At 41.2% G+C, this 15,692-nt stretch overlaps 1 protein-coding gene across 1 annotated transcript in view; it reads right to left on the bottom strand.

The window, feature by feature from the left end:
- Positions 1 to 3,314: 3,314 nt before the first annotated feature.
- The window catches only part of il17rd (interleukin 17 receptor D), a 39,965-nt gene continuing 27,587 nt past the window's right edge, over positions 3,315 to 15,692 (bottom strand). Inside the window, exons 4-16 of the mRNA XM_049581151.1 lie at positions 15,164 to 15,282; positions 13,786 to 13,906; positions 13,163 to 13,207; positions 12,375 to 12,526; positions 11,730 to 11,795; positions 11,507 to 11,561; positions 11,269 to 11,379; positions 10,903 to 11,087; positions 10,701 to 10,816; positions 8,745 to 9,017; positions 7,824 to 8,372; positions 6,415 to 6,683; positions 3,315 to 6,298 (exon numbers count right to left, since the gene is read on the bottom strand). Coding sequence (XP_049437108.1) covers positions 6,174 to 6,298; positions 6,415 to 6,683; positions 7,824 to 8,372; positions 8,745 to 9,017; positions 10,701 to 10,816; positions 10,903 to 11,087; positions 11,269 to 11,379; positions 11,507 to 11,561; positions 11,730 to 11,795; positions 12,375 to 12,526; positions 13,163 to 13,207; positions 13,786 to 13,906; positions 15,164 to 15,282 — 2,186 coding nt within the window. The 3' untranslated portion in view covers positions 3,315 to 6,173. The remainder of the gene's footprint in view (positions 6,299 to 6,414; positions 6,684 to 7,823; positions 8,373 to 8,744; positions 9,018 to 10,700; positions 10,817 to 10,902; positions 11,088 to 11,268; positions 11,380 to 11,506; positions 11,562 to 11,729; positions 11,796 to 12,374; positions 12,527 to 13,162; positions 13,208 to 13,785; positions 13,907 to 15,163; positions 15,283 to 15,692) is intronic.

The raw sequence follows: 15,692 nt of genomic DNA, 5'->3' as shown, positions 1-15,692 counted from the left end.
AGCGCGAGGAAGAGCGGTTAGGCTGTCTTCCGGTGACGCCTTCAAAATAAGAGCCGTTGAGTTACTGTTCATTTTTGAGGTCTCAGATTTTTTTTGTTAAAGCAATAGAAATACATAAGAAGAGAAGTATTACGTAAGAATTGTGAGCAAAATGTACTTTAAGTATCAAAAGTTAAATTACTCACTGTGCAGAGCAGCTCCTTTCACAGTATATAAGGGACTGTTCTTTATTTATCAGAGGAGGTGGTGGCATATTTTTCCTTGAGTCTGCCTGAGTGACTGGCTGTGGGCTCCCCATTTCCACACAGCAGTCTAGTACAGTACAGTTCATTGCTGTATGCTTTTTTGTTTCCACTGTGAAAAGTTGTGGATGGTACCAATGGAACCATTCTGTACCGTCCCCATGTTTGGTCCCCCCTCTGTTGGGGTACCTAGCACACAGATCTGGTACTAAAAGGTGGAGCTGTGAACACTGCAGTCTGTTGATTGGTCAGTAGAGGACGGTCACTCTGCTCAGGGCTGAGTTGTGGCTGGTTTTGAGGCTCATATAACCACTGTTCATACTGTGGAGAGTTTTATTTGTTAACTCTAACCATAAAAATAAACAATGTTTTGCTGCCTCTCACAGCAGCTGGAGTCTGAGAAAAAAATAACTTAATTCACTGGGCCAACTGACGGTGACTTTTAAGGTGGAACGTTAACTTGTAATGTTACTCAATGCATGAGGTGACAATGTGAATCCATCAGCTCACCTTGAATTTCGATGTGACAACTTTGATCATCACTTTAGTTTTTATATGACATACACTTTTAGTAATGAGTGGATCTTCAATTGTTCCTATGTATTAATTTCAAGCTGGTTATGTGCATATTTTAATCCTCACTTGGAGAAATAAAAAAGTGTTGTGGAGTGTCGTTACTGTGGGCTTTGGCAACACTAAACCCCTGAGCTTGCCTGAGAAAGACCAAATGCACCCACTATTTTTAAATATCCCATGGAGAGAGACTCACTGCAGCCTGTTTTATTTTGTTCTGAAAATGTCAGCGTGCAGCCTCGTTCTGTGGACGAAAAATGAGGTGCAGACTTCCATCTGTGTCACTGGTAATGAGGAAATACAGTGACTGATGGATGGACCAGTGAGTGACAATAACCCTGCCCCAACAACCCCAACTCTGCTGGGGTCTAGGTACCATGTCTGAAAGGTTACTTTGGTTCCAGAGGTACCATACTGAAAGAGTTTGGCGGAAACGGGGCTTTAGTTGCACAGCAGGTAAAAACATAGATAAAAAAAGACACCAGAGAACATATATATACTCAATAACAATGCTCGTCGACAACAACTATCTGTATCAACAACACTGTCATCATCATCACCATCACTCATCACATAATCATAACAAGAGCAACAACCAGCCAAAAGAGCAGCCTCAATACTAAGTTTGACTCGTCCACTGTCCTGCATCCAAACGAGAAATGGCAGTAGGAATGAAGGAGCACTTGAATCTGTTACTCTTAACAGGGGGAAAACTGAGCCAAGAGCCAGGAGGCAAAAACTGAACTCAGAGGATAAGGGGCAGGAGCTGTCGGAAAGGACAGCTTTAGCCTTCCTTCCTATCTGTTTATAAAACAGGACAGATAAAGTACTCTGTTGTACTCCCAAGATCTTGCTACTTGATTTCACTGTGCTACTTAATGCATTTTTGGACCTGATGTTGAGATTCCCAAACCAGCAAAGAGAGAAGGTCGAGACAGACTCAATGTAACATCTGTAAAATGGGATCATAAGAGACTTATGGATGCAAAACTTAAGATAGTTTCCTTCAGCAAGAAAGACATTGCAGGCCTTTCTGCAGGAAGCCTCAATGTGCCAATTAAAGTTTGTTATCAGCTATAGTCCGGAGATATTAGATTTTTAAAACTTACTCTTTGATGTTTGGAAGTTAAATGTTAAAAGTTGGAGATGAAATCCTTAAGTATAAAAAGCATACGTTTCTGGTTATGACAAATGTTGTAATTTTGGCTATTTTAAAGAAAAACTTGTATGCCCCTCCCTCAAGCCAAAGTCCCTCCCCAGCACTATATTAATCTGTTTTCATCACTTGTTAATAAATCGCAGAGAATTTTAATGAAATTTAACTCAACTCCAAGTCTAAATCTTACAGTATTTGAGTAAATGGAAGGGAGACTGGGGGTGGTTGGCACAGTTTTCACTCTTTGCCAAAAGAACTGATAAATGATTAGTTGCAGCTGCACTCCAGTGACAAGACCTGTGCTTTTATTTTGAAGGCAGACCCATGCTGAGCTGACTTTGTGCCTTTGAGCCTGAAGGTCTGTGAGTTTTAGAGGCTTCTGTTGTTTTAGGCATTATCGCTTCGCAGCTCACACACTATAGAGCTGTCTGCTGCTTTCTGTCACTGAAGTGTGTGTGTGTGTATTCTACTGCAAGAAACTAAAACTTACTCGTCAGCTTGAAGCAGATGAGAGACTATTACCAGTCGTAAAGCAATATAAAGGAGTATTTCTGGTTACCTGACAAACTACTTTTAGAAACAGCTTTGTAGCTTGCAGCAATTTACAATACGTGCATGAGTTTATGTTTATGCCTCATATTGTGAGTAATTTTGTTAGTACGAGGTATGGAGATTATCGTAGTGGTGCTCAGTGAATAACCGCATACTGAACACCACAGAACAAAAGGAAATGATACTGGACTTCAGGAAGAGGTGTGAAACAGATCTACCCCCCCTCTGCTTTAACAGAGTATATGTGGAAAGAGTGAAGACTTTTAAATTCCTGGGATTCCATGTTTCTGAGGATCTCCCCTGGTCACCCAGCACCACAGTGACAATAAAAAGAGCTTAGCAGAGAGTTAACTTCCTCAGAGCGCGTCCTCACATACGTTGGTGGTGTACAGGCTGCACTGCTGCAGATTAAAAGGCTCTGCAAAGAATCATCAAACATCACCAAAGATCCCTCTTACCGTGGTCAACAACTCTTTGAACTGTTGCCGTCTGGCAGACGCCACAGACTCAGAGACAGTTTCTTTCCCACAGCCATCAACACACTAAATAAAACAAATAAGTAATATTAGTACATATTGCAGTTTTATCTCTCACTGAACACCCTGTGTCATTTGTTTCATGTTGTTTGTTGGCATCACTTGAATGTCACAACTAATGTTGTTGTATTCCTATGCAATGACAAGGCTTTCTATTCTATTCTAGTCATCTGGATTAAGTACCTGCATAAAGCATGCTTGTTATTTTTATCATGAAGGCTGAACAGTCAGAGAGTTAATGAAAAAAACAAGGGCGAAAAAACAAACGTTTTATTAGATGGATTTATCTATTTCCTACATTAAGGTACTATAAAACAGTACATTTCTATAAAATGTAGAAAGAATAATGAAACAACAGTCTAACTATACAAAACTGAAGCAGAACAGACATTTCCAGGAAAAATAAAAATACTATTTACAAGTTGGAAATGCTGAATCTTCCCTTCCAACAACTGCAGATAAACCAGGAGCCGTCACTCTGCCTTCAGCAGAGACTCAAACATTAATGTAGGGACATAAAAAAAGACTTTATAAAACCTTTAACACAGTTGGATCCAGATTAAGAAACAAAATGACTGCAGCTGCCGATGATAAAAACAATCAATAACTGACAGTCATAGTGTTTTACATGTGTCAGATATTAAATAAGTTCATGGGGTCAATAATTGAGAAGAGTATGGAAGCTCATTTGCACCAAAAAAAGGAATTAATAAAATAAGAATTCTCAGCTTTAGTTAAAATAATTACTAAGTCATAATTTTGAGACAATTACAAGTTTTTAGGCCAAAATTTTTCTAGTAAATCAAACTTATTTTTAATTCATCTTAATTTTATAATCAAAGTTGAGAATATTTACTTACTTTTGGGGGGACTAAAATATTATCTTATGACATTAACTTTGTATCTCATAATTTTCACACAGATCAACAAGTATTCAAAAATGTGACTTCATTTTACTGACAACATTTCACATATTTAATTTGTTCTGGCAGAAATGGGCTTCCACGGCTGCATCTTTAAAGTGATTTAGTATTTTTTACAACTTTTCATAATGCCCTCATCATCGCTGCTTCCTGCAACAATGTTAGAAAAGGATTACAAATGAATACACGACTATAAATGTAACATTAATATTCAATACTTTAAAATATGTAACCACAAGATTAGCAATGTAACCACAGTATTCAATACGTCGTGGTGTATGAGTGGCAGCACCAGCTGAATGCGTTCGACTTGTATGTTATCAAATTCAATAAAAAACTAAATTCCAATTTAACACATACTTGACACAACTCTTTCATCATATTACATCACATTAGCAGGTTTTAGTACATGTTCGACAGTTCTTTGAAAGTTGTCAACATTCTTTTACACTTAAATGATTTAGGATTAGGCCATGGTCGTCATGTTACTTGCTGCTTTGAGGACGAGTCAACAAATATTTAGAGGACATTTCTATGTTTGAAACCTTTTAAATAGAGTTTGCTATTAAAACACTTAGAAGGAAAAACCTGCTCATTAAACTCCAATGCATGTTGATAAAATGTTCTTTTAAAACTGCTCTTCCTAATATGAAAACTTTTTAAGGGACAGCATTCATCAACAGGTCTGCATTTTGCCCCCCAAAGTATTTGGTGTATACTTGGTTTTGGTCCTAAATGTTGGGAATAATCCAAAAAATATCCTCTCTGTTGGAATGTTGCCTCATTGTCGACGTCGTTAGGTGTTGATACATTCAGCAGCTTTTGTTGAAGAATCTTTGATCTCACTGGATGTTGTTGCCGGGGAGCATCTTAACATGTTTGTCTTCCTGCTTTTCTGTATCAGAAAGTGCCTGAACGTCGACTCATACACAAGTCAGCTGTCCATCAGTAAATCAAGACGCAGTGCTGAGGCAGTCTTTGGTTTGAGCTGGTCCGCTCTGCCAGCGTCTGGAGATCCAGTCCTTCAAAACTCATCCAGGCAGGGCGACCAGCAGGGCGAACAAAGTACCTTAGTTACCAGGGGACAAGTGGTCTAGATGCAGTACCATAGTTACTCAAACGTAGTGTCCTACAACTCAGTGGTTACTGTAGTCACCAAGGACTAGTGTTCTGGACACAGTCGTTACAATGATTACCAGGGAGAGGTGTCCTAGAACTCAGTGGTTAATGCAGTTACCAAGGACCAGGGTTCTAGAACACAATATTTATCAGGAACTAATGTTCTTAATGCAGTGGTAACCGTAGTTACTAGAAAGTAGTTTTCTAAAACTCAGTGGTTACCATAGTTATCAAGGACTAGTGTTCTAGACAGTAGTTACCATGATTACCAGGGAGTAGTGAGTGGTTACCTTAGTTACCTGGGCCTAGAGTTCTATGACACAGTAGTTACCTAGTCTGCCAAGATACAATTTTGATGCCATGCAACATGATTCATGGGCCTGTGATCGATACAAGACGATATCATACACTGATTTATCACACTCAGCTCCAGCCGAAGCTGCCACCATTTGTCTGTTTTTGCTTATGTCTATAAAAGATAAAAACAACACAGATAATTGTAAAAACTTGTTTCTGGTTGAGTTTAGTTTTCTTTGAATTGACTCCACTAACACACATAAAACAGCACATGGGATAAGTTAGTCGTCAGGGCTTTCTGCCAGAGAGCCCGTTCTGGAAGAAATGTTTTCATTTTCACCCAAACCATTATCTCTTTCCTAAAACTACTGAGCGATCTGGCCTGAAGCCCTGAAGGCAAGCCTCTCCCCACAGCTATAAAAATGAATGTTTTCACTTTGCATCAGTGATTAGGGATCGAACATGATGGATGGATCTCTACACCCCTAGTGGTTACCATAGTCACCAGCGACTCTTGTTCTAGAACTCAGTGGTACCAATACTTGCCAGTGTCCTCTAACTCAGTGGTTGCCATAGTTACTACAGACCAGTGGTCTAGAGCACAGTCATTGCCATAGGTGAACCACTGCAGTGCCATTAAATGTCCAGTTTCATTTCCATGGCGATGGGATGACAGCACTATTAAGAGATGATTCAGGTCCATGACCAATACAGTTTTGGCCCTGTGATGACATCACTGGGCTGGTCCTCCTTTGATCGACAGGAGGTGTCACCCCTACAATGATGCCACAGGTGTGAGTCCGTCACTGTGCTCCAGGTGGTGATGGTGGTGAAGCTCAGCTTTACAAACTGTGGCAGCGCTGCAGCGGAGAGACGTCACAGTGGGCGGCTCCTCGTCACCTGAAAGTTACACGGCCAGGTGTGAGTGACATCATTTATTTTGCCTTTCTTTAAAAGTCACATCAGGAAATGAGATCTGAATTTGTCACATGACATGTAAGTACAGCCGGCCTTACCGAGCCCAGAAGAAGATGATTCGCTGTCCGCCAGGGAGGAGGAGTCCACCTGGTCATGTGACAGCCCCTCCATTAGAGGAATGGAGAGCTCCGAGGAAGGGACAGATGAGTCATAGATGCCCGAATCACGAGGGGGCGGGAGCTCTGGAGGGGAATGGCGGCCTTCTTCCGCCTGGGTGAGGACAGGGCACACCCCATCCTGGAGGATGGAGGGAGCGGAGGACGAGGACGACTCTTCAGGTAACAGTCCAGATATTCCAGAGGTGGACCTTCAGGAGCAAAAAAAACCCAATACAAAACAAAAAAACAGCAGTAGTCAGACTGACATGTGGTCTCATATTATCTGCTGTGGAGTCCAAACTATTTTGACTCTAACCAGGATGTGACTCAAGGTGGGGCTTCATGGCATGGTATAAAAAAATAGACATTCAAGTGTTACTTTTATATTGGAGTTGCCCCATAAAGGGATCACACTATGTCCAGGAGGAGGAGGAATGATAACAGTGATCAATAAAGTGGGATTTAAATTTGTGCGCCAGCTCTATGCAGAGCCTACGAACATGGCCTACGCCATTGTGAGCATTTATACTTGTGCAGTGATGTTAAGTGCTGTTAAGTTTAGTTGATTCAAAACACACATTAAACACAGCTTTATAGCGGCAATTTCAAACACAAGTACACAAATCAGCTTCACTAGAACTCGCAGCATTCACAGACAAAACATTTGTCTTTTGCTGGACACATTTCCCCCACAAATACAACATGCTAACATTATTAGCACAAGTCTATGGCACTTTACATTGTAAGAATTAGCCTTGCGGCGAGCAGACTTTTCCTATACTCGTATGAAGCCAGGGACAACAGCAACACTTAACTAAGGTAACGTCCAAACAAACACAACATGCTAACATTATTAGCACAAGCCTATGGCATTTTTCATTATATAAATTAGCCTAGCGCGTAGAGGAGATTTCCTCTGCTCATATGAAGCCAGGATAGATCACTCACAAAACTTATGGAGTCTTTATTGTCTTCACAATTTATTGTTTCTCATGTCAAATTTAAGCAAATAAAAGCTTTGTTTCCACTGTTGGAACTAGTTTCAGCTTATAAAAATAGACAGGAGGTCTGTGTATAAATAAAATTGATTGAATTGATTGTGTCACCGGGACATGTGGTTACATTTTTGGGGAGGTGCACGTCAGGCTATGGTGTAGGGTACGGCATCGATTAAACATAGAAGTTTAAATCCCGCCTAACTCCTCCAGTGTACTTACAGGGATGTGAGGACTGCATCAAGATAAAACCTGACAAAAATCTGAACCTCTCCTTTAAAAACCAAACTATGACTCACAATTAGCTTTAATAAAACTATGAAACACGTCAGAGGTATTACACCTTAAATTTACCTTGAAGTGGGTCCCAGCATTGACAGAGTGCAGTGTGGTAGGTCTGGACTAGGACAGAGACCAGGACTGGGACAGGGACCCGGACTGGGACTAGGACTGTGGCCTAGGTTAAGGCTGGGACTGGAGCCAGGGGCCAGCAGGAGCATGTTCCTCCTCGGCGCTGCCTCCCCACCCTCTAGGGATGGCGTATTCACCACCACCTCATTTAGCACCAAGCCAGAGTCAAACCTCTGCTCGGGTAGAGATGAGGACGACGGGCAGGAGGGCTTTGGAGGAGGACTCGGAGCCGGGACAGCAGGGAGAGGAGAATGTTTTGAGGAGGAGGCAGATGAACCTCCTGAGGGAGCCAACTGCTTCTCAAACCAGTCGGGGTTCTGGCTGATGTACTGGTGCATGTTGCAGATGGAAACGTAGAGTGAGCGTCCGGACCGACTTCTGAAGTAATTCCTCCTGGAGACCATCAGAGGCTGCGACTCTCGATCTGACAAACTGGACTGACTGGAATGGAGCCGACTGAAGAGCTGGGGCAGCTGGTCCATCAACTTGAACCTGAACACAGGACAGAAAATGACTGACTGATCAGGCTACAGGCTCAAATTATGTCAAAATTAAATACCAGTTTTTCTGCTGCAGTAGGTCTGAACATTGTGGAGAAAATATATGAAATGTAAAACATTTTTAAATAATGTGATGCTTTTATGGTATGTAATAAAATAAAGATTTAAGTAAACAAATTCACTCCATCTCCTTATCAAACAAACTGTAAGAAAGAAGAACTTTGTTAAATTATGTTTTCTCTATCGCTGCAACTAAAAATTATTTTCATTATTGTGTAATCTTCCAATTTCTTAACAGATCTATTGTTGTCAAAAATGGTGACATGTATGTTTCTGTTATTTTGTCCTGAGTCGTTATGGTTACCTGGGAGCCAGACTCAACATGGTGGGGATGTCATTTTCTGTGGAATAGTCGAAGTAAATCGTCATGTAGCGGTTCAGCTCCTGAGCTCCACCTCCTTCGCTCTGCTTCGCCAGCCGCAGCTTCTCAGCGATCATAGCCACTCCCACAATGAACAGGTCACCACCTGATCCACTGATCGGAGAGCTGCTGCTGCTGCTGCTGCTGCTGCTGCTGCTGTTACTGCGGCGGCTGACTGGTGTCTTGCCTCTTCGGCTCTTCTTCTCCACGTAGTAGCTGCAGGAAGAAAACAGAGCCGGTTAGAAGAGAATACAACACAAGGAAGTACAACACAAGGAGAGATGGCAGGAAGGACAGAAGAGGAAACACATAAGGGAAGATGATGGATCAGCCAACTAATGTCTTAGTCTGGAGAAGATTGAATTCTAAATCTGTGGATCACCCAGTACATTTTATAAGTGTGGGTGAGCCTACCCTTCAGTTGAGATTATTCTGTTTAAGGAGCTATAATCGATATTTTTATATTTATAAAAACTGAATGTGAAGCTCCCCTCAACTTAACAGAGCATGAAAGAGAGGTTCAGTTCATTGCCGATCTGTCTGTCTGTGTCTTCACTCTTTTGGTTCACTCTCACCACTCTCATAAAGTTCTTTTTAGCCACAACAGGCAGCTGTTTTTGACATGAAAGCTCTAAAAACCCTCTGTGGCTGGTGAACACAACAAAGCATTTAGCAGCTAAATAGACACCAGGAATCAGTAGAGACCAAAAACAGAGCTAAAAGGATATAGACACAAACACAACTCTGAATAAAAATAATGTTTTTGTAACTGCTGGGTGTGTAAATAAACAACTGTTCGCTAACAAGTTTGTCATATAAACTTAAAAGCTGTTGATATGTCAGTGTTGTGTGTTTCTGCTGCCCCCAAGTGGCAAAAAAGCAGTTATTACGAGTTTAAACTACTGTTTCCTTGGTTAATAATGAACGGTTACACTCACAATATAGTTTGTATGTGTGCATGTGTTTATGGGTAAATAGGTGTGTATCTATGTATGTATGCATGCTGTGTATAAGTATATGTTTGAGATTAACTATTATAAAGTGCCTATGGACAAGCATTTGTATTTAATTACATAACACAGACTTGCTGATTTACATCTCAACCTGCTTTGCCAGGGGGCCACTTTTGAAAAATGGCAGGAGGCCAGGAGCCAGTTGATAAATAAACATTAATAATAAATGTATTAATAATTAGTCCAGGGGTACCTTCTAGCTCACTGGGTAGAGTGTGCACCCTATGTAGGCTGACTTGTAGGCAGGCCACAAGTTGAGTATCACTGATTTACATCCTGAGATGCCTGATGTGGCATTCTTTGCATGAAAATGTATTTAATGAAACATTCTGGCTAATATACACTTACTAATAGTAATAGTGATAATAATAAATACTATTACTTTCTTTACATAAGTAAGGAAAGATATTTAGAAAACTGAGGATACCACCAGAATCTTAAACCCCTGTTTTTTGTTTTTGAGAAAGCTTAATTAAAATGTGTGAGAGGAAGGAGAGTGGGAAGCAGACTGGGTCAGTATGAAGAAAGTATAGAAGGGCAAAGGAAAGAAAAGATAAGAAATAGGAAACTAAATAAGACATGTTAAACAGCTGCATGTAAAGGGTTTTTGATAACTTGATTTACAGGTGTCTCCACCTATCACCCCCATTTGTTTTTTTTCTTAACTTCCTTAACTCCTTTTAATGAAAGGATATCTAATAAAACAATCAATAACTTGTGAGTAAAAAACTCATTGGTAAAATATTACTGTTTTTTCCTGTGGAGACATTTTTAGATATTCTTTACAAATTGTTTTAGCAGCCTCTAGTGGCCACTGGAGTAACAGCAGCTGATGCATTTTTAAAAACATCAGCAGTGGTTTGGACACAACAGAGAAATAGAGTACCGTAGGCCTTTGGAACAGACGGTGATTATGAAGTTGGCTTCATCCAGCTGTCTGCTGAGCCACGACATCTGACCCTCTTTGCACATCTCCAGGTGCTCCCACAGGTCCAACACAACCTAAACACGAGTGAACACGGATTTAACAATGATACTATCTATGATTTAATGTTTACTCCATATCATTCAGCCTCTAATTGTCTCACCTCACAGTTGCAGAAGTCCTGCAGGAAGTAGGCAAAGCTCTGGATGACGCTGGTGTGTTTGGGACAGTCTCTGTTGGAGTAACAGATGAAGACTTTGGGGCGGGGCCACGGACGCTCTGTGTTCAGTGCTGCACTGTGATTGGACGACTCGCTGCTCTCCTCGTCCAGCTGGCTGTAGATGTTTTCTGAGAGGAGAGGAGACAAATGCATTGCAATAATGTTCACATACAGAGCATCCTTGAATGCACCAACAGAGTGGGAACAGAGAGTTTCAGAGTCCCTGCAGAGTGTTTACGAATCTCAAAGATCCGTAAAGCTATGATGTTAATTAAAACAAGCACTGTCACCTGTGCTCAATGCTCTCACCTTGCTGTTTCTTGCGGCACATGACGGTGAAGAGAGTGGCGAAAGCAGACATGATGACCAGAGGCACGGTGATGGCCATGGCACGGATAGGCCCCGCCCAGGGTGAGTGGACTGGAGTTGAAACAAAAGCACCCAGCATGAGACAAAACAATCAGCTAATTGAAACGCCTTTAAAGCAGCAGCATGTAACTGTGTGTGTGTGTGTGTGTGTGTGTGTGTGTGTGTTTAAGTGTCTCACCCTGGCTGACGTGGTACTGACTCTGCCTCCTGGTTGTGTTACTGTCGTCTCTCAGCTGACACAGAAAAGAGGATGGAGCAGAGGAGAGAAATTTTATCAAGTCAACATGTTAGGACAATGAAGATTTTTTTGTTTTAAAATCATTGCGTTTTAATCCATAAATACGGGTAAGAAGGAGAATCCAGTTCAGATCTGATAGCTGACAGGTGCTGCGTTTATGTACCTCTATAGTGTAGGTCCCTGGAGTGACGTCCTGGAGGATGCATGTAGTTCTGGGCTGGTTCATGTCCTGAAAAAAGGACAAAATCAACAGAGAAAGAAATTAATTCCCTAAAGAGAAATTTATAATGGAAAATATGACTGTTTCTCTGAGGTTTAGAGGAGCAATAATCCTCAGAAAATTGGAGAAGTGGACTGTTTTTATTTCAAAAGACATGGACACAGCTTCATCGTGAATGTCTGGACAATAAAAGGACATTTAACGCATGGATTCATGATCACTTACTTGTGTGCCTCCACATGGTGTTTGTGTTTTGTCTAAACAATTGAAAATACTTCAAATAAAGAGTAATAAAAACAAAACAAGGGCTGCGACATCAGAGCAACCAACAGTCACAATGTTCTTTTTCGGTGCAAATGGAGTCCTTCCTTTCAATGAATAAGAACTAATACAACAAAACCTAAATCTTCACCCTTCACCTCTTATCACTGTGGTTGATCCCCACCTCGCCCTGCACACATTAGAGTTCCTTGGGCAAGACAATGAATCCTGAAATTGATGGCCTGGTCACAGCCAAACACCCTGAACCCTCCCTTTCCATCGTCAGAGTCAGAAAAGTTTTGTGGCTAAAAACCTGAGAGTACTTACAGGTTTGCAGCGCTGCTGTCTGAAGGGTCCGTCCTGTCGCAGTTTGTAGTACAGGTAGTAAAAGTGGAATCCGAATGAAGGTGGCGCCTGGTCGAACGTCACATGGAGGTTTGACCCCAGCTGAGACACGTTCAGGGTCTTCGGCTTCCAGACTGCATGGAAAGAAGCAAAACTTAACCTCCAATCACTTCGACACGTACCGTTTAATGATATAATTACAGATCATTTGGCCAGATCTTTTTTCATAAATTCCCCATTTTATAAGTATACCTTATTTTAGAAGCCTCTCTGTTATCTGTCCTGCTCCTGTTTTAGTTAACTGCTCATGCAACTTTCTCTCTGTTTCCATTTTGTCTTGATAAATTCGGTAAAATGTAAATTACTACAGCTCTAAATCAGTACAGCCACAGCCATGTCAGTTGTTCTTGTTAACACTTATTTTCAGTAACTAATTACGTGTTTCAATTGTTGTTGGGCGACTTTTAAACTCAACACTTCCTCCAAAGATGTGGCAAAGATGACACAACATAACTCCTCTCTTTCCAGGAAGGCTTTTAATATGAAACATCTGCACCATAACTATATGTCATACAACTTTATATCTTACATAACAACACGCTTCTTCATAGTAGTGATCACATTAAAGCCTTTCATACATGAAAAATTAAAACGTGTTTGTGTAAATCTGTTACTGACGTTTAACTTGTCTTGAAAACAAGACAATGAAACTCTGGACTAACTCTGTCTACATGTGGCTCTGGTTATGACGACGACACTGAGGAACTTACATGGTTTGCAGACCAGGTTGTCTGATCCCAGGAGGACTTCACACGCTGGAAGATGAACACACACACAGAAAAACAGACACAGAGAAATGGTGAGACAATCTGTTTTTGTTCTGATGCAGCCTCAACTTGACTTCAGTGATCCGACAAATCAGCCTCCACATTTTGGGCAACACATGTAAACTTCTTTTCTCTGTCTTCCCCCAACAGATACAAGTTTCATCTACAGTATACGTGTCAAGTGCTAAGTGCTGTGTTCACACCAGCCCAAACAAACCGCATTTAGGGGGCAAACAAACTTGAGTTTGATTGAACCAAACCTTCCTGGGGTCCACCTTTAAAAACGTACATTTAACATTACAGTCCGTGCAAATCAACACCTTTGAAAACATAAAACAAAAATTATACTATGAGACTGTATGAAGACTTTTAAGATGCTGCGTGCTGTAGCTGCTGCAGTCCAGTAAACCTTGTCAAGCCACATCAATTTTGCAGAGCTGGGCTGACAGTTTCCTCCCGCCTCCAGCGTTTAAGCTAAGCTAAACACATGCAAGATGTTCTAAGACAATAAATGAGCATCAGTTAAGAAATCAATTGTGTTTGAACGAGGAGATTTCTGTACTCACAGTTGGTCCTGAGGAAGGACGGTGGGAAGAAGCTCTCGTTCATCAGAGTCGGGAAAGGAACAACACGAACCATGTAGTCGGTGTCAAAGGACAAACCGCTGAACGGCTGACTGCTCAGCTTCTGTATCAGTGAAATAATAAGTCAAAAATTAATATTACAAAGAGTCAGTAATATGGACACAGGAACAGGTTCATTGGAGCATCTTTGGTCACTGTGGTGAACATCAAAGGTCAGAGAGCAATGAGCAGCATGAGGTTACAATTCAGATGGAAAAATCCCCACTGTATACTCACACTCTCAGTAAGTATATTCAGTCAATAACGATAAGTATATGTGTTCATAGAGCAAAACACAAGTCTACAAAGTGCTGCACATTCATTGAAATAACTCCGGTACAATGTTACAGATTTGGTCAAATTACTTATTTGTATTTGCAGTTTGAATTAACAGCACCCTATTTTTTTGAAGTCTATTTTAAAGCGATAGTTCAGATTTTCTGAAGTGGGGTGTTTTAAGTATTTATCCATAGTCAGTGTATTACCTACAGTAGCTGTTTGTCAGCATGCCCCCAGTTTAGAGGAGTAGACCAGCAGCTCCCGTGTTCACGGATGTTAAACTACAGTTGTTTTTTAATGGAGTTTGGCTTTAAAAAGGCTTCAGTTACCCTACAGAAATTGCTATCTGACAGCAAGGTGAAGCGGCATATAGCATACACTTAACTTACCAAATAATACTGATTTTTTTTTAAGTGAGACTTTTTTTAGGTGGCTAAAATACATTTTACCGTCGACAGCAGTACATTACTTTGCTTCAGTGTCAGCACTCGTCCTGCTTTATCAAACTGGGAACATGCTGAGGGACATCTACATCACACAACCCCACCTCAAAACAGTACTCAAAGACACTTTTCATTGGTTAAAAATGATCATAATATAGAATACACTAAAATACAAATGACATTATTCACACATTAAAAGCTGTTTTGAAAAGATGAGATGACTGATTTGAATCGGTGGAAGTCTGTGCAGTTTCTATTGTGTTTGGGGGAGGGGGGCGGAGGCTGCGGGAAAGAGAGTGGCAGTGGAGCAGGTCAGTGAGGTAGGAAGGGGCCTGGTTATGGAGGGCTTTTTGAGTGAGGAGGAGGACTTTGAATTGGATGTGTTGTGGAACAGGAAGTCAGTGGAGGTTCTGGGGGACAGGGGTGGTGCGATTGCAGGAGCGGGAATAGGTGAGCAGACGGGCAGCAGAGTTCTGGATGTATTAGAGTTTATTTAGGACTTTGGATGATGCACTATAAAGAATGTAATCAACAACAAGCAGCTGCCTTATCCCTCCCTGTGACTGGTCAGTTTGCTGCGTCATTAATTTTGGTCCTACCGTGTTCCTGTAGGAGAAGTTGAGCTGTCGAGGGTCTTTGAGGATCAGATGTTGACACTGTTTCCCTTCTGGATTCTTGTCCTCCAGATAAACTCTGAAACCTTTAATGTGCTCGATTCCTGCAGAGACACAACAACAACATCATCACATCCATGCTTCTCTCCTTGTTTCCTCCTCTCCTCTCCGCCTTCCCTTCACTCCCCTTGTTTCCTTTCCTCTGCTCATCTCTTCATTTATTTTCTTCCCCTTGTCCCCTTTCATCCCATTCTCCTCTCTTCATTTCCATACCCTTATTCTGTTTCATTTCCTTCTTTCTTCTTCTTGTCTTCCTGCCTCCTCATCTAATGTCCTCACCTCCTCTCCTTGTTTCATCCTTTCTTCTTTTCATTGTTTTCATTCCTGCCCCTTCTTTTCTACTTTTTCATTACCTCTTTTCTTATTACTTTCTCCTGCCCTCTTCTTTCCTCCTCTCCTTGTTCCTTTCCTTGCCTCTCATTTCCTTTCCATCACTCTCATTTTCTATCCTATA

This window comes from Epinephelus fuscoguttatus, linkage group LG1 (assembly GCF_011397635.1).
Source record: "Epinephelus fuscoguttatus linkage group LG1, E.fuscoguttatus.final_Chr_v1".
NCBI lineage: Eukaryota > Metazoa > Chordata > Actinopteri > Perciformes > Serranidae > Epinephelus > Epinephelus fuscoguttatus.
This window is presented reverse-complemented; position numbering and strand designations above follow the sequence as displayed.